Genomic DNA, 18378 nt, shown 5'->3' on the forward strand with positions numbered 1-18378 from the left:
CATCCTGACACAGAAAATGTCTCTCCTGCCAACCTGAAGGGTTTGCCTTTCTTGCTGTCATCACTGAGCTGCGCGTGTGTGGAAATATAACACTGTCACCCCACCTACTATAAAAGCCATCTCAGTCGTCACTCGGCCATCCACACGCTTCCCATCCCCAAATATCAAACGGCAGAACTGTCTGCGCTGGTGCTCCCCTCATCGCAGATGTCTTTCAATGATCCGACTGCTTCCTTTAACAATATGCCACTTCACATCTCTCACGTCTGACCCCTCAGAACGTTTCCCGCTGATTGCTTCTTCTAATAAAACAGTAACATGTGATTCGATTTTGAACAGGAAGATACAGGGTTACCATATCTTTCTCCCCATGGTCCAATAAGAGCACGAGCGTGTCTAACTGAATTATTTTTGCTTTCTCCTCAGATGTGCTGTGTCCAAATATGAAGGTTCAACCTGATCGGTTTAAGCCCGGCAGCACCAGTTATGGTCTTGAAGAGGTTCCAGGTATGTGCAAACTGCTGCTTTCCTAACAGCAACATGCAGCACTTGCAATACGTGTCAACCACAAGGTCAGGTCTTTATTTCTGAAAGCATTTCCTACATTTTCCAAAAACATTTATTGCATGCTAAGAGTTTGTTCTCACACACAGTTTCTCTCTCTTTCCATGAGAATATAAAGTGAAGTGGTTTAATTCATGACCAGGAGGCTGCTGGCAGCTCTCTAAATATACTTGTGAAAACAAAACACTCGTCTTTTTCAAAATCAAATTTGACAGTGGGCCAATTCAGAGCTTCACCTCATGGTTCGGCTCTCTTTACCAGTATGGTTGACCTGCTGGTGCGTTGATCTCTTGCTCCAAGATACTTGAACTTACTTTTCTATCTAGGATAGACTCCTCAGCTTTATCTGAAGCGAGGTCACCATCCTTTTCTGGGAGATAACAGTTCTGAAGAGTTTATCCATTTCATCTGCATCAAACTCAAACCTTTTAGATGACCACTTGAGGCGCCACCACTTTATCTGTAGAAAGACGTGACCTCTCAGTACACTCAGTGTTTGTTATTGCAGCTTCACTATTGAAATCCAGGCTATGGAAGTCACAAACAAGAGTCAAGACAAGGCGCTGCTCTTTTTAAGATTAGCAGTGAAGCTGCTGTTTCACTAGCATGTAGCGCTCCATCATTAGATGTTTTTATTCCACACATTCCACGCTGCTGTGTTAAAGGTTCTTCTCTGAGGTCTTGAAAACCATTTACCCACCAGTTATAACAGTGTGTTCTGGGAAATCTCAGTTCCTGTCTGTGTCTCCCACCCACATCCATCACAGTAAGAGAAAAAACAGATGCACAGGCATGAGTGTTTGGACTCGTGCTAAGTCCAGGTTCAAGGAAAAAGAGATGTAAGAGCACCGAAAAGCTATGTTTTTAGAAATGTTCCCTCTTAACATACTTGGCTGGCACAGGGTCCTCTGTTGATTTATTCAGGAAAGACAGACTTTGATTTCTTAAAAAAAAAATTACTTAAAACCCGGACATCCTTCCATCTTTTTTGTATATCTTTTGGTCAGCATCACAACTCTACTGGACCTCACTGCGTACACCCTGAAGAGGCTGCTGAATGACAGCCAAAAACACGTTACTTCTTAAGGACAGTTTATCAAAACTGCATGTCCTTAGACATGTGGGAGGAAAACCACACAGACATAACATGGAAACTTGAAACAGAAAGACACCAGCTGGCAATGAATTCAAATATAACAACATTAATGAAATGAAATAAAAAAACAAAACCAAATATATCTGTTTTGGACAAAAAATAACTGGCTAAGTTTAAGACTTGTGTTTGTTGATGCAACATCTGCAAATCAAAGATGGATGACAATGATTACTATTTAACATAACAGCCCACTTTTTTTAAATTCCCCTCTCGCTCCTGTCGGGCCGTCTTTATCCTTCAAACTCGGGTCTTCTACAAGAGGCCTGTGAGCTCGAGGGTCATGTGCAGTATCTATATTTCCTTTTGCTTCCAAAACAGCTTTAAACCACTGATGGAATGCGTAAGTCAATTACTGAGAGACAGGGTCATTAGTGCTCCTTGATTTAATGTGATGAATAGGACTTTAAATAGTAGTAAAGTTGTAGATAATTGTCAAGAACAGACTTTTAAAAGTTCCCAGATGTATTTTTTAGTTTAATAAAAAAGCAACAAACTAACAAAATTCAGATGAGATGAGGAACGTCTCATTAGCTAATAACTTGTGATTTACAATTAACATGCACAGGATAATCCTAAATTTGAAACAGTCCAAAATATTAAATCTTTTAAAATTCAATTTGATTTCAAATTTCGATGAAATGAGTTACTGAACCTGTAAATTCATCAGGCGAGTGTTTGCAGACGTCCCAACATGGAGCTGTTTTTCTGTAGCATCCATATAGATTGTCAGTCTGCTGGCATCCACAGCTCTCACATTCAGTGATTAAGTGCAACATCAATATGGAGTTGCACACTGAGCTATGATGTGAAGTCTACTTTTTAGACTACATTTATTTCCTGGTGAGAAAAACTATGGTTTAGCTGTTAACTATCCACTACTGGATGCACCAGCGAATGGCAGTGGCATGTAATTCCTGCCTGATTACTCTGTACTTTAACCACATAATCTTATAATCATCGGTTAATTTCTCACAATTATTTGAGAGATCTTCTGTGAAATATTACGAGCTAGTAAAACTGAACTTAAATACTTCAGTGCATATTTGTTTATTGTATTTCGGTTTTGCTAAATGAACAGTATTTCCCCTCATACTGTAGTCAGGTTTTAAGAGTATATATTGGACTAAAGTACAGAACCCTTTGAGAAAGCTTTATCCCTGATGCATCCTCTTAGAGTTGCTAAAAAGTTACGCTGACTTTTTGACTGAAAGAGTGTTTTCATGATTAGACACAGCGTCACTTTCTGCTGTCAGGACACATTATCACATCCTCGTCACTGGGCGAGTGCTAATTATGTGGTTTGGCTTTTTCTCTCAGCCGCAAAAGAAATTAGAACAAACTTTTGATAAATCACTGAAAGCCACTGATACTTTCTTAAGCAGATGTATCACTTTGTCAGATGCGCTAAGCACTCGTACTGGAATAAATCCTCTGACCAAAGATTTGTTTGTCAGATCTTGTTCCAGTGGAAAACTCTATGGGAAATACTTCTCTTGTACCCAGACTATAGAATACTGTGGAACAGGCCATGAATACACTCCACACTGCATTGATTTATATTTGCTTTACATTTAGTTACAGCTAAACACTATCATAATTTTAAATTCCATCATAATTACTCATGTTCTATACTTTAACTGTTCCCATAGTGTTGTCTGGAAGCAAAGGCAGCTCAATGAAAATGTTCAGTTTTTATTTCACTTTAGCACCAGTAGATACAGCACAGGGGTGCTTATTGATTTATTTTCTCTACCTTGAATCTAACACAGACAGTTGTGTCACAATCAGGTCTTTTCTACGAGCAAAAACCTGCTGTGGGCCCCACTTGGGGAGAAATGTTATCACACAGCGGTCTGAGGTCTGACGCTCTGACATGATAAAGATGTCTGGGGATTTCCAAGCTGCAGTCGCTCTGTAAATGCAGCTAACTTTAAGATGTACAATGTCAAACTTGCTTGAGCAAAGTACTTTTTTTCAGTTTGCGGGTAAGCACACCGAGATTTTCTCTTCATACAGACACACGGTGTTTATCATTGCTACTCCTGCAGGTCCTTCTTATAATTACACAACAAATGCCTCTGTGCTGGTGCACAGGGAGTGCAGTTCTCTTTGCTAAATGTCAAGACTATTTGCCACTTATTATGATTTGACAGCCAAGAGACCTGCGGTTTGAATGAGACTTGTATTTATCACGGGCTGTCTAGTCAGACCCCCTCGGGGTACCGAGCACACACAAGAGGCTGCGGAGCATCTCCGTGGCTCGGCGCTCACTATCTACTGTACAAATGTTGCCATCTGCTCCCATCAAAAGAATGCTGTGTGTATGCGCTCGCCTTTCCCAGTCAGTGAACTCATCTGGCTTTTGCCGCAGATCACCCCAGTGGTCGTTTTTGGCTGTCCAAAATAACTTTTTGGGTTGATTATACGCTATCTGCTGCCAGTTCAAATTACAGCTTTGTGCTCAGATTTGGCCCCAAAGAGCCACAGAAACAGCATGGTGTGCACGATGCAAGCACAGTGACAGGGAGAATCGAGGCCAGTGTAACTCACAGCTGCGTGGCTTCCTCGAGCAACTGATAACCAGCAAACATCGCTCTTGTACAGCAAAGGTTTACGTTTTTACTCGTTAAGTTGTCAACTACTCAAAGTGTTTTCTTTCAGATAGCAAAGGAAGGTGAGCCCTTTTACATCACACGTATCTCAGAAGACTTTTTAAAAATAACCCAACTGAGACTGGGGGGGATTTTGCGAGTATCCCATCCCATGGTTTAAATAAGGCAAAAGTCTCAGGTATGAGAACACAGCAACAAATCCTTTTTGGATTTTTCTGCATGAACATGGTGAGAAAATTAAAGATGACTCACATTAAATGTCAGGCTTAAGAATGTGTGTGTGTTTGAAGCTGTGTTTTCCATTTACCTAATATACTGACGACTGAATCGCTCAATTCAATTTAATTAAATTTTATTTATATAGTGCCAAATCACAACAACAGTCGCCTCAAGGCGCTTTATATTGCACAGTAGATCGTACAATAACAAACAACAAGAAAGCTAAGGCAAAATTGATGACTCTTGTGTTTTAAGTGAGCAAAGAAACACCACCATCTGGTGGCCAGTAAAGGTAACCTAACTAATAAAGCTGTTTCATAATCAAATGAATGAAAGACAATGAGAAATGTTTCCTTGTGCATGCGTTTGAGCAAAGAGAAAGTCTCCACCCACTGCTGAGTGAATAAAATAATTGTTAACGGTGCATGTGAGGCAAATTACTGACAGATAAAGCAGCTGTTGTGTGCGGCTGATGGCAGATCAGTTATATCTGTCATGAAGACTTTTGATTCTAACGTTATTTTTTGCTCTGTTGCTAATGACACAGGGGCAGGCTAAGTGTGCGCTTAACCACCTGCTTCCAAGCTATTTCCTATGACATCCACTGAGCTTTTCTGCCAGACTCTCGCATTACCACCTTAATGCTGTGGTTTCCTCTTTGAAAGATTAGTGCGCTGCTGTTATTATTCCCACTAGACGTCTCACACAGATTTTGCTGCATAACTAGGGCTGTGCAGGAAAATGTTGAGGCTGTTCTCATTCTGTTGACTCACTCGTGCCGCAGTCTGCTTTCCGGAGAGCTCAGACTACACAACATAGGCTAACCACCAGCTTTCAGTGAGAGCTGCTGGACACACTGGCAGCATTAGTGCTGCACAAGCGCTCGTCTTACTGGCATCGCCATAGCTACAGCTACTTGTTTGTTGTACAAGGGAGTGTCCTCTCTAAACCACCTAACTATGGTCTGTGGTCACACCACTTCAAATCACACGCTGCAGAACAATGTACACACAGATGCGCTCTCTCAGACTCACACGAGGACCTTACCACCAGTGGAAACGAGCTTTTTTTCCCCACTCTGGCAACAAATCTAACAAATATTTAAATGGTCCAGAAAACATCTGTATTTTCCAGTTGTCCATTAATTCAGCAATTCATCAAAAAGTCAAAAACACAGTCGATGCAGGGTGTGGTGGGACTGACCCAGTTAAACTTCAGTGTACCCCCTAGAAATCTGACAAAGCCATAACTCAACTTCATGACCGGAGAGCCTGGCATGATTTTTTTATGTGTGTGTGGAGTCCAACTAGGCTTTTTTACTGTGTTGCTGCAGGATTTGACCTGATGGAGTATTTCAACGTGAGAGATATTCTGGGAGCCAGAGATGAAGATGGACAAAGTTCATATGTTCGCCTTGGCACCATGCCTATAGTACAAAACACAGAGTAAGTGACCTGCCCATTATGCTTTAAACAGTTCAGCTTGTTTTTGAGCCCTGTCAATGCACATGAAAGTGGCAAAAATGAAGTCTTTGAAGTCTCCAAAAATTCATCCTTTTAAATCTCAGTTCTGGCTGAAAAGGAAATGTTTCCTGCACAACAACTCCAACAATGAGGAGATTCAAAGCCAAACACAACTAAGACCAACTTGCAATACATTATGACACAATCTCATGTGAAACATCATTACCATGTAGCTATATTAATGACATCTTCTGTATATTAACCTTATGGAGTTAGAGTTGATATGTCGCTATCTGAACACAGCCAGATGAAATGTCAGTAAATGTGATAAACAACCACTAGCCATCTACTTAAGTACTAAAGGCACCAATTTAGTCTTTTTTAGACTTATTCCTGACATCCTGAGATCCATAAAGGGATAAAGGGAAGTCATTTTGAAGGCTCAGAATTGGCCAACCAGGAGAACGTGGATGTCTTCTCCCCATTTGTCAAATGTTTTTGTCTCATTAAGTGTTTTCTGTCTGCACTGTTTATTTTATATAGGACGCTACAGTAAAAATAAAATTAGCTAACTCTTAAAGCTAAAAATAAAGACACCTTAACTAGTATTCTGCTTTGATGGCGCAAATGTCTAAACTAAAGCACCAAAACACAGTTTATGGTGAAGTTTAAACCTTTTTTTGTTACTTGTTACTTGGTGGCTAAGCTAGCCTTGTCAATTTTCAGTATTTATGCTAAGCTAACTGTCTGCTACTTGTAGCCATAGAGAGCCTAAAAAATAGGTTTGACTACAGTAACATCCCCCATTGACTTTTGAAGTTCCTTTTGAACTGTCATGGTGCGCATTTTTACCACCGTGGTGTTTTGAAACAGAAGAACAAGCGCTGGATTTGTGAAAGAATGATTTTGGCTAACAAGGTGTCAATCCCAAATTGTTAACCAGTGAGCATCCTGGCTAATCCTATTCTTTGAAAGGTTTTTCCAGTTTTCCAATTTTACTGAATTCTGAGCTCTTCCTTTATAAATATTAATTCAGATGTGAACAGTTTATTTTATTTTGCTGTTTCTATAAATACACAGGCAACAGTTTGAATATAAGAAGTCAGTGTAAAACTACTAAGAAGAGCAGAAAGAGTAGCTACAAACACACTGGTTGCTAGGTAAAACACTGGGACTGTGTTTAACCTTATACATTAATATTTCAACTGCTGTACAGCCAATGCAACTGTTGGTTTACCACATCCACTAAAAAGAGAAAAATAAAGCAGTAATAATAATGTACTTTTATTCCACAGAGATGTGTTTCGTCAAGGGCTGCCAGACGAATATGCCTTTGTGACCACATTTAAATTCAGGAAAACCTCGAGGCGTGAAGACTGGTACCTCTGGCAGATTTTTGACAAATATGGAATTCCACAGGTGAGTGAGTCAAATGTAAATAGTGACAAATGTACCTGTCTCTGCATGTGGCCCAACTTGGAGAATTACATCATCGAATGGGCTCACCTCGCTGACTTCTCTTTTTCATTCCAATATTTTATTTATTTTTGTACATTCATTACTTCCCCCTATGGAAAACAAGCTCCTTTATGTTTCAGTTCACATCCCTGTGCTTCTGACCTGTCAGGTGTCCATCCGTCTGGACGGTGAGAACAAGGCAGTGGAGTACAACGCTGTGGGCCTTACAAAAGATGCTGTGAGGGCTGTGTTCAAAAACCCTGAAGTCGACAACCTGTTTGACCGCAACTGGCACAAGATTGCCCTCAGTGTGGAGTCCAAGTCTGTGTCTCTGTACTTGGATTGCAAGCACATCCAGACGCTGCCGATAGAAGACAGAGAGGACATTGATATCCAGGGGAAGACAGTGATTGGGAAAAGGCTGTATGACAGTGTGCCAATTGATGTGAGTCTTTACCTCCATTTTGGCAACAGTGTGATTCATGTCAGTCAAGGTTATTTTTCTGCAGTTGACCTGTTGTTAATCTGTGTACATACAGTTTGACCTCCAGAGAATGATGATTTACTGCGATTCCAAGCATGCCGAGCTGGAAACCTGCTGTGATCTACCTAATGGGCCTGTAAGTATTACAGGCCAACAGGCCCAGAGTCTGCGTCTTTGCAGTGAAAGCGAAACGCGTCTTTCAGATGCTGCTGCTAAGCCGTGGAGGTTCCTGGTTGCATAGAAATATACATCTACCACAAGATGGGATGCTTTGTGTTTAAAGGAAAGGTTACATCCAAATAATCAAGTTTGCATGAGTGTGTGCCCCCCCAGCTCAGTTGTAGCTTGAACAGCTAAGCTACTTTGAATAATCAGTGTAGCTTTGTTACTTTGTAACTCTGTACAATACAGCTTTTTCAACTTGCTCTCCGATGCATCCATCGGAGTATGAATGTCGTTAGAAAGCACTAAGTGTAGATAAAGTGCTTGTGAGAATGGGTGTGATTGGGTGAATGAGGCATGTTGTATAGAGTGCTTTGAGTACTCCGTGAGAGTAGAAAAGCGCTATATAAGAATCAGTCCATTTACCATTTGAAATCTCACCAGCTTACAACTAGTTAATTTTGCTATCTAGGTAATTAAGACACAACTAAACAGCCTATAGGATCTAGCTGAGTACACATAAGTGAATTGTCATGCTAATGTTTAATTCTTGGACTCCACTAGATTAACTTTGCATGAATCACAAAAGCTCAAAATAGTTCTTATTTATGTTGGTTGCTGGTGCAGCCCCTCAATTCATCCACTGTCTGAAGCTTTTTCTCATTCATTTTTTTCCCACTTCCTTCTCATTGGTTAACCTTCGGAAACACAAGATTTAAACAGTGTGTGCTTGTGACTCTCTATGACATCATACAGAGCCACTTTTGAAATGAAATGTTTCAGAGTTGAGCATCCTGAAGCGTCAGTTTTTAGATCACAGGTGTTGCAGGTCCTAAGGGGCGATCGTGGCTAAGGGGCGATCGTGGCTCAAGAGTTGGGAGTTCGCCTTGTAATCGGAAGGTTGCCGGTTCGAGCCCCAGCTTGGACAGTCTCGGTCGTTGTGTCCTTGGGCAAGACACTTCACCTGTTGCCTACTGGTGGTGGTCAGAGGGCCTGGTGGCACCAGTGTCCGGCAGCCTCGCCTCTGTCAGTGCGCCCCAGGGTGGCTGTGGCTACAATGTAGCTTACCATCACCAGTGTGTGAATGTGTGTGTGAATGGGTGGATGACTGGATATGTAAAGCGCTTTGGGGTCCTTAGGGACTAGAAAAGCGCTATATAAATACAGGCCATTTACCATCACAGGGATGCCTGCAAACCTTCAAATAGCACTAATATAAACCCAGGAGTGGCACTGATCATCATCAGCTCATCATAAAGGTATAGACCATATAGGTATCATTTCTTCTAAAGCAGGAGCTACTTTAAAAGTTAAAAGTGTGGGTCTGAATAGTTTTAGCCTTAATCAGAGATGCCTGTCTCTTCTATCACAGCATCATGATCCAGTTTTATCAAAATAAATTGCTTCATTTCAGTGCCCTAAGACGGTTGTGACAGAGGCTCCCCCTTACAAGATCCCTACGCCAACACCTACCAGTGCTGAGCAACAACGAGGCCCTCAAGTGAACTGCTCCTGCCCTGCTGGAGAAAAGGTAAAGCCCCGCTGATTTTACCACGCCTAATCCCTCTCTATTATTTCCACGGATGAGTGGGAATCCTTTCTTCAGTGGCTTTCAAAAGACGGCTGTGTTTTCATTTCTCACAGGGTCGCATGGGTGCACCCGGTGTTGCAGGTCCTAAGGGTGAAAAGGTCATCTACCACTGCCTTTCAGTTCTATAGTGTTTGTGATAAAGGATTACACTTTCATTATAGTTGTTCGGCTTTATTTTTATTGTGTGAACCTGCCTACTTTTTTCAGGGTGACACTGGCCCTAAGGGTGCTATCGGACCACCTGGACTCAAAGGAGAAAAAGGACAAAGTGTATGAAAACTTAAAAATGTCCACAGTCACATCTTTTTACTTTTAAGACAGCTTCAAACCTTTTGGAGTACAGTGAGGGAAATGATTACTATGCTGAATTTGTAAGATTGCTCACTTTCAAAGAAGGAAAGAGTCATGATTTTTATGTAAACACATTACATAAATGTTATAAAATGATTTCACTGAGTAAAAATAAGCATTTGATCTCTAACCAAAACATAATTTAGTATTTGGTGGAGAAGTGTTGTTGGCAAGCAAGCATTAAGATGTTTCCTGTAGTTGGTCTCCAGGTTTGCACACATCTCAGGAGGGATTTGAACCCATTTCTCTTTACAGAAACTCTCAAAATCATTTAGGTTTCTTGGATACCACTTTGCAACTCAAATGTCCCTCCACAAATTTATAAAATTGAGGTCCGGAGAAGGTCTAAGCCACTCCGTGACCTTAATGTGCTTCTTTCATGACCCATCTTCTGTATTCTGGTTGATGGAAGGAGGTTCTCATTCAAGATTCAAGTCTTCCTGTACAGTGCAGTGCAAAAGCATTATGTTGCCACTTGAGTGTTTGACATACTCAGCATTTCTCTTCCTTCAGTTGGGTCGAGTTGTTGCCAAAGAGTTTGAGTTTAGTTTCGTCTGACCACAGCGTTTTCTCCAGAACCTCCTTTTGAATCATTTAAATGTTACCAGTGACTGTTGTCCCAGCCACCGTCTGATCAATAACAAGCTCCTCATGTGTAGTTTTAGGCTGATCCACCACCTTTCTCATGATCATCCTCACCCCATCAGGTAAGATCTTACATAGAGCGTGACGGACAGCTCTGTGGTCTTGCCTGTGTTGGTGAAGAGGTTGGATTGGAAAAAACTGATTGCCACATGGGCACACAGACAAACTTTAGAGGATCAAATACTTATTTCAGCACAAAAATCCTTCATTTCTATGATCGGAGCAAATTTACAAATCCAATAATTATTTCCCCCACTGTAAATAAACTAGTCTTGGTCACGTCACATGCTATGCTTTCAAGCTTTCTTGCTTTTCTTTCAGCCTCGATAATAATTAATCCTTATTGGTTAATTATTTGCAGGGCAGTATAAACTCTGTCAAAGGTGGCAGAGGTGAGAAGGTAAGTAAACCTGTCCTTCACAACTCTGCATGAGCATCATCTTAACCCAGATACATGTTTGTCTGTGTATTGTGCATATTTTATATGCATGTAGACAAAATGTTCTAATCTGCTCCTTCAGATCTTTTTTATTCAAGTCTTTCTTGCTATCTCGCTTTTTGGCTTTGCCTTTTTTTCTATATGTTTTTTCCTGGGAGTGTCTAGGAACCTGCTCATACATCTCTTATTGTCAGAGTAACAGATGTATGAATTATAGGACAGGTTACCACAGAGGATATGTAGCAGGGAGCCAGTGCAGACGCCCACCCAGTCTGCACAAATCACAGCCTCTGTGCTGCCTTCCAGTGCCAGCCGGGAGTCCCACGATGTAATTTATTCCCTGAAACAAACTTCTCGGTATTCACCTCTCACACTGCACTGAAAGGGACACTTAAAAATGCCCTAGAGATCTAAAAGACGAGAAGTGTTATCCTGGTAGTTTTGAGAACACACCTGTAAATTCTTCTGGATAATACAGGTGCACTACAGGGGGGCAGTGCAGTCAGAGCGACAGCAAAAGTCATTTCATGATACATTTATTTGACTTTTCTACTTGTTATAGCTGAAAAAAGAAAAACTTGCAGGTTTGATAAAACGCGCATTAAATCGAACTTTAATGCGCCTTGCTGCTTTTTCTGTTTCTTACTGCGCAAGCATCTGTCTTCACTTTCTCCATGGGAAGGCTGCAATTTGCTGCTTTTCGAAACCTGATGCAAACACGTGACGTAAACTGACTTTAAGCTGCGGTTCAAAGTGGCTGAGCTGGTCATCGAGTCTCCCTGAGCACGTGGCGGGGGAGCGAAATCAAAACTGGTTTAATTGGTCCCTGTGCAGCACTCTTCTTATGGATCATGTCTTTTTGCCATGGGGTGCAGCAGAACAGGAGTCCCTTTTGCTGATCTAAAGGACGTGTGCTAATATGATATAAGCCTGAAATAATTAAAGGGCAACCTCCTGTGACTTGTAAAGTGGTTTATGAAGCAGAGGGAAGTCTTGCGGTGGGTGAGACCTCATGGTACCGTGTAATTTAACAGCCATTACTTTTTGCTCAGACGCGGGATTCCTTGGCACAGAAGATGACATCAGTGTACAAACCAAAAGTGTGATGCTCTGAGGACAATGGGAAGCCATTGTTCCTTGAGTCTTTGGTCGAATGTGCGACCAAACCATAGCGGGTCTTGGTGAAGCTGTAAGGATATTCTGGCTCCCGAACCTTTACTCAAAAGTGTTTTGTTTGTCTCGGTTTATGTGAGTCTTTGTGTTCTGTGTATAACTTTTAACTTTGTGTGTTACTGTGTGTGCAGTGATAATACATCTCCTGTTCTTTGTGTTTAATTGACTGTCCATCCATCGGGTACTAAACCATGTTCTGTGATACTGCTGGGTTGATTTTTTTTGACAGCACGTCACCGCCGCCTGTCCCGGCCCCCCTGCATGCCTTACTGTGACTGAACTATAGACGTTAACGCTTGTTTTGTATTCACAGGGTGATAGAGGCAGCATAGGGTTGACAGGTCCTCCTGGACAAAAAGGAGAGAAGGTGTGAACCTGGAGACCTGGAAATCTTTTGACTTTTATTTAGAGTTTTAAACGGCGCCAAACTGGTACTGATTGTGTGTTTTCAACCATCTCACAGGGAGTTGGTGGAATCCCAGGCATTGATGGTTTAACTGGAGACAAAGGCGACACAGTAAGAAGCAAACTTATACAGCTATGGTGTTACCTTTATTTTTATACCGTATATCAAAATTTACAGTATTAAATATATATGCATATTTAAAAAAATAAAAAGATGTTTAGAAAAAGGCATTTACTGATTTTCTTTCATGAAATAACAGGTGTTCTTAATGGTGTATTTATATTTTATTCATCATTTCCAAGTGTCCAAACAAAACAGTTTTTGTTTGGACACTAGATGAGTTCACATAGAATCCTCAAAAGTAGATGAGGATTCTATGTGACAGTTTTCTGTTTTATTTTGAAATAACGTCTTATTGGCATGTATTTATAACACTATTTGGTAAAACTGTAACAATTATAAATTTTTCAAAGAAATCGTCTAACTTTCTGACCTTTGTTTTCTATTCCTTTTCAAAACGCAGACGTTGTGACCGTGCAAATGTTGTTGTTTTTTTCATAATCAGGGTGAAGCAGGACTGGCTGGTGATCCAGGGCTACCAGGTCCAGCTGGACCGAGGGTGGGTGAATGTGGTTTTCCAGCTTTTAATCCATTCACGAGTGACTGCACATGCACATGCAGTTTTGAAAAGGTTTTAAATAAATTTCAGGCCATATAAAAAAGGAAAAAAAACTTTAAGCTAATCTGGTTTTGGCATCAATCTCAGAGAGGCACTTGTTCTGTTAAGTGAGTGTACATAAGTTTTTTTGAACAATTTCCTCTCAAGCTGGTATTGATTTTTTGCCAGTTTGGGTGACTTTCTCTTGGATGAAGCTGCAGCATCTGGTGAGGGAGTCAGGCAGATGGGAGTATGGGTGCGGGCTCAAGCTGGGCCACTGGCCTGTGACAGACTGCCCAAGACTGAAGCGAACGAGCATCACTGCACAGGATATACGAGATTATTAAAAAAACAGTGAACACCTCCTAGGACTGGCTCAGTTCATAAATAAACATTTTTACTGCTGCTTCATAGCTTTACGAACTTTGAGGCTGGACTATATATTTTGTTATTATCAGGCTGCTCTACAGTGTTGGGAATACGTTACTCAATGAGAGCAATGTATTGTGAATACTTTGGATTACTTAATATATTATCATGCTTTTTTACAACTACATGAATGTACTGTTGCTGTGTGATTTATTACTATTACTGAAGGTTACTCACCATGCCAATAGCAACTAGATTTTTAAATCTTAATATAAAATGAGTAACAGTAGGGTGGGCATTAGGTAAGGCTGCACTTTTTGCAGCGATCTCGTATAGAAAACTATTCAGCGCGTATATAAAACAGGTCCCTTTACTCTGAACCGTAGTAAAGGGACCTCTGGCTAATACGTCGGTTCCATGTCGGGCTCGTAGCTGAAAACTAGCTTTACTTTGTTGTCTGGGTCAACTTTGCTAGCAAGAGACAGAGAGAGGCTTTGAAAGACTGCTCCAACAGAACTTATTGTGTCGGAGGAAAACACGAACACGGTGTACAGTCGAGTCTTAATAACTTACAACAGCTGCGTCCATGAGGCTACATTCTTTAGGGCTATGCCTGTAACACTCTGCCTATTGCCTTCATATTAAATTATTTTTTGAATAATAATTTTTAAAAATATTTCTTCACATCATTATGCGGGCTGCAAGTAGAGGTGACATGGGCTGTGAAATTGAGACACGGGCATTAGAGCCTCTTAATGTGTGTTTTGTTTGGGTTTCCACCGCTGTCGAATTACCAAAAATAGAGCGCGTAATCCATTTATTTCAAGAAAGAAGCTGTATTCTGAATACCACCTTTTTAAACAGTAATTGTAACAGAATACAGTTACTCATATTTTGTATTTTACAGTACATGTATTCTGTTACTCCCCAACACTGCTGCTCTAAAAGTTCAGTGCACAACGTCCAGTTTATCCAAGATGTCACAGTGAGAGAAATCATACTAGTTTCTGTTCATTGAGTCCAGTATTAGATTTAAAGGTCTTTACTTACATACAAAGTTCTGAATGAGGGTCCCATAATAGCTCAAGGACCTCATAGTATCATATTATCCCAGCAGAGCACTTTGTCTGTGGGATTACGTGCAGTTTCCAGAGATCTCAAAATTAAGCAGAGCTATCAGGCTCCTCTGTGGAACCAGCTTTCAGTTCAGGTGACAGACGCTCTGTCTTCTATTAAGATTTGGCTTCAAACCTTCCTTTCTGATAAAGCTTATCATTAGAGCTTTATCAAAAATGAAGGAAGAAGGTTTGACCCTGAACCATCTGTTCGTTATGGTAATATAGGCTCAGTTTGCCTGGGGACTCCAGTGTGCTGAGCACTTTATTATTTTTTATTGTTTGTTGTTTCTCAACAAGAAACTTGTGCCTGAGGTTGCTTCCATTTAAATGCACTTCTTCCTTCCCACTGTCACTAATTGCTTCCTCATAGGAGATCATCTGATCATTGAGGTTCTCTCTCTAATTTTGCGAAGGTCTTTTAATGTTTGATCATGTCACAACATAAACAAAGTTGCTCATTGTAGATGGGTAGCTTGTGGACAGAAGGTCATAAGTCAACATTTAAGGGTTTCTTGGGATAATTTTTATCACTGACAGAAGCTATTTTTTTATCTTTTGGAGTTTCAGCCGACCCCAGCGAGCCTCAGTATGCTCGAGTAAGAAATAGCGATGCTTTGGTGGAAGTCAGTATTTTATTAATACAAGTATTTGTTTTGTTTATTTCACAGGGTCTTCAAGGGGATGCTGGAATTCCTGGTGCACCAGGGCCAAAAGGTGTCACTGTAAGTATAATCCGAATTAACTTCCACCAAATGATGGTCTGATTTGATGGCACTTTATAGAAATTTATTTCTATAAAAATAATTATGTTGCTTTGGTTTGTTATAGGGTGACTCGGGTACAAAAGGTGAAACGGGAACACCGGGAACCAGGGTAAGTCACGTATTAAAATCACTTCGGCTTAGGCTTATGGAGAGGTTGCATTGTAGCCACATGCTACAACAAACACAGTTTCAGAAACGAAAAGATTTTACCTTTCACATCTTTCAAATTGTATTAAATGCACTTTAATGACAATTAAAGTTTTCCATTTGGGTAAACTAAATTTGTGAAAATTCCATATAAAGAGGTAGACGTGAACCTGACCAGGTTACCGGCAACCTGATAGAGTTTAAACAGTTGCTTCACTCTTCACATATTCCTGCTTGGGGGCCTCCTGCTGCAGCCACTAATCGCTTGGCCACACAGTTCCGCTGCAGCAGATACGAACTACATCTTTAAAACAGTTGTTGCTGAAGGTCACAAGAGAGTTAGCTCATTTGCTTTCCCAGCATGTCCTGGGATTTGGGCCACGTTTCTAGGTTGAACCTGCGCAGAACACCAGCTCATACTGCAAATCCTGATAACGGGCTTAACTTTTCAGAAAGAGACTTTTCTTCTCAGAGGAACTGAGAACTGAGAGGCGTAATTGTGCAAACAGATGTGGTTTCCTTGATTTACTCTCCACACTTCCTGTCTGGAATTCTGTGGGGGCGTTACAGGATATAATGCACTTCATTCAGGCTCGCTGAAGCTTTGTTGATGTCTTAAGTTTTCTAGGAGCTGTTTGCCATCACACTGAATGTCATTTAGGCTTTTAATAATTCAGTGAAAGGTTATTTCCCTGAATCAACAGTTGTTTTCAACTATTTAATTCTGCTTCGTGTTGAGTTGTTTTTGTACTCAGTGTTTCTTGTTCAGAGGTCAGCTTCAACTTCAAGCTAAACGTCTTTAACGTGGTTCGAATAAAGAACTGTGCATCAAATCAGTCCACTGATCACTCTGCCGTATGTCATGGGGATGAGTAGCAGGTTCTAAGCACATATAGGCCCATTCAGACAAACTGATGCCCCTTTTAGAGCTGTCCATCAGCTGTTCAGTCAGACAGTAAGCAATTTCCTGTTGCTGAAAAGTGCTGGCAAAGTCCTTACCTCAGTGAAGCGATAAAGGGAATAGGTGGTTTGGAGGAGACACACAGGACTGATTTAAAGTTGTGCTTGCTGACTGAAAAAGCTGTTCTTTATTAAGCACGTCCGTACTAACCACGACTGTGGTTGGTCAGATTCAAACCAAAGCCACTATGTCGAGATATCTAGGAGGCCCGGAGGACATGTTAATAACAAGTCTTATACTTGGTGATGGTGGAGGAACCTGATGGTAGTGTAGACCTTTTATTGAAGGTCTTTCTTGATATTGTATATTGCAAGTGAAGAACTTTTTGTATAGGAAGTACTGGATGTAATTTATTATGCAAGTAAATTTGATATTATTAAGCAAAACACATTTTCATGTGTAAGTCAGCATTAACTTGTGTGAAACTGTCCCCAGTATTGTGGCATTTAGCTACAAGAGCTATTGTTCTTTTGTCCTATTATGATTTTATGCTATTATGTTTTTTGTTTCTTATTTCCTTCTTTATTCATTACTCGAAGGTTCTTTTATCTTGGGTTTTGAAGTTTGCCTACATTTTAAAAGAGAAAATGTAATTTTCCCATTTCAGGGTGAGCCAGGTCTTGATGGATTAACTGGAAAGCCTGGCTTTCCTGGGAAGGATGTAAGTGTTGATTTTTGATGGCGACATCAGTCGGTGAAACATTTGGTCCGTCACCTTTGTATTAAAAGGTTTTTGTTGCTTATGTTTTTTTTCTTTTATTGATTAGGGTTTGAGAGGTCTGACTGGAGTACCTGGGCCCAACGGGGTTAAAGGTGACAAGGTACGCCCACCCACTTACCTTTATTGTATTTGGAACACTGTTCACCTGATTACAAGTTGATGATACTGTTGTGTAATGTTCTTAAGTGCTGCTGATATGAGTTCTTTCAAAGACTTATCAAAAGCTTCCCAAGCTACTGTCTGCTCTCTCCAGACATTCCTCAGTCTCCTCTGTGCACCATCAAAGTCTGCCCCCTCATTTGTCTGAGAAACTAAAACGCAGTTCATTTGTCTGTCTGTAATTACCAACTTTGATGATTCCTCCAGTGGAACGCACATGCTTCTACCACACCCAGCTGCACACACTAATGCACACACAAGCACAAAGAGCTGCCGTGGTTCTTTACCCACAAGTTTCACTTTCTTTTAGCCTGCAGTAAGCATCCGCACAGCTCATCTCATAAATTATGGTTGTCGCTGTGCCGTCATCATATCCCTTAAGGGACTTTGCCCTGAGAGCCTCTTGATTCTAATGATGGGTTTGTCCTTGTTGTGTGACCTATGTCACAGGGGGAGAGAGGTCTTCCCGGATTACCTGGGGATGCGGTAAGTGCCAAAAATACACCAAAGGTACATAAGAATTATACTCTTAAGGATTATAGGTTTGTGTCATGATGAAGATAGCAGGGTTACAGCAGCATGCGTTTAAACCTCACATGTTGCATTTTAACTATTTTTTAATGATTATTGCTATAGACAGAGCAGATCATCAAAGAGTGATCGTCGTGTTTTTAACTGAAGTGTATAAAAAGACAGGAAGCGAGATCACTGTGTCTGTTAGTGAAGTGCAGGACTTTAGCTGAAACTTGACAACACTT

The 18378-nt window shown here is 40.8% G+C and overlaps 1 protein-coding gene across 3 annotated transcripts in view; it reads left to right on the plus strand.

Annotated features, from left to right (window-relative positions):
* The window catches only part of col22a1 (collagen, type XXII, alpha 1), a 69665-nt gene that overhangs the window by 10743 nt on the left and 40544 nt on the right, over nt 1–18378 (plus strand). Inside the window, exons 5-21 of one of the 3 annotated variants that reach the window (XM_086280174.1) lie at nt 427–507; nt 5885–5996; nt 7310–7433; nt 7642–7917; nt 8012–8092; nt 9533–9649; nt 9763–9807; nt 9917–9979; nt 11067–11105; nt 12631–12684; nt 12781–12834; nt 13289–13342; nt 15537–15590; nt 15697–15741; nt 17348–17401; nt 17508–17561; nt 18071–18106. In XM_086280174.1, coding sequence (XP_086136300.1) covers nt 427–507; nt 5885–5996; nt 7310–7433; nt 7642–7917; nt 8012–8092; nt 9533–9649; nt 9763–9807; nt 9917–9979; nt 11067–11105; nt 12631–12684; nt 12781–12834; nt 13289–13342; nt 15537–15590; nt 15697–15741; nt 17348–17401; nt 17508–17561; nt 18071–18106 — 1343 coding nt within the window. The remainder of the gene's footprint in view (nt 1–426; nt 508–5884; nt 5997–7309; nt 7434–7641; nt 7918–8011; nt 8093–9532; nt 9650–9762; nt 9808–9916; nt 9980–11066; nt 11106–12630; nt 12685–12780; nt 12835–13288; nt 13343–15536; nt 15591–15696; nt 15742–17347; nt 17402–17507; nt 17562–18070; nt 18107–18378) is intronic. The other 2 variants (XM_086280172.1, XM_086280173.1) reach the window with 2 other exon arrangements.

The sequence above is a fragment of the Aulonocara sp. 'chitande type north' Nkhata Bay genome, linkage group LG22 (genome assembly GCF_057382095.1).
Source record: "Aulonocara sp. 'chitande type north' Nkhata Bay isolate Kocher_YH1m ecotype deep benthic linkage group LG22, A_spYH_male_GT1.1, whole genome shotgun sequence".
Taxonomy (NCBI): Eukaryota; Metazoa; Chordata; class Actinopteri; order Cichliformes; family Cichlidae; genus Aulonocara; species Aulonocara sp. 'chitande type north' Nkhata Bay.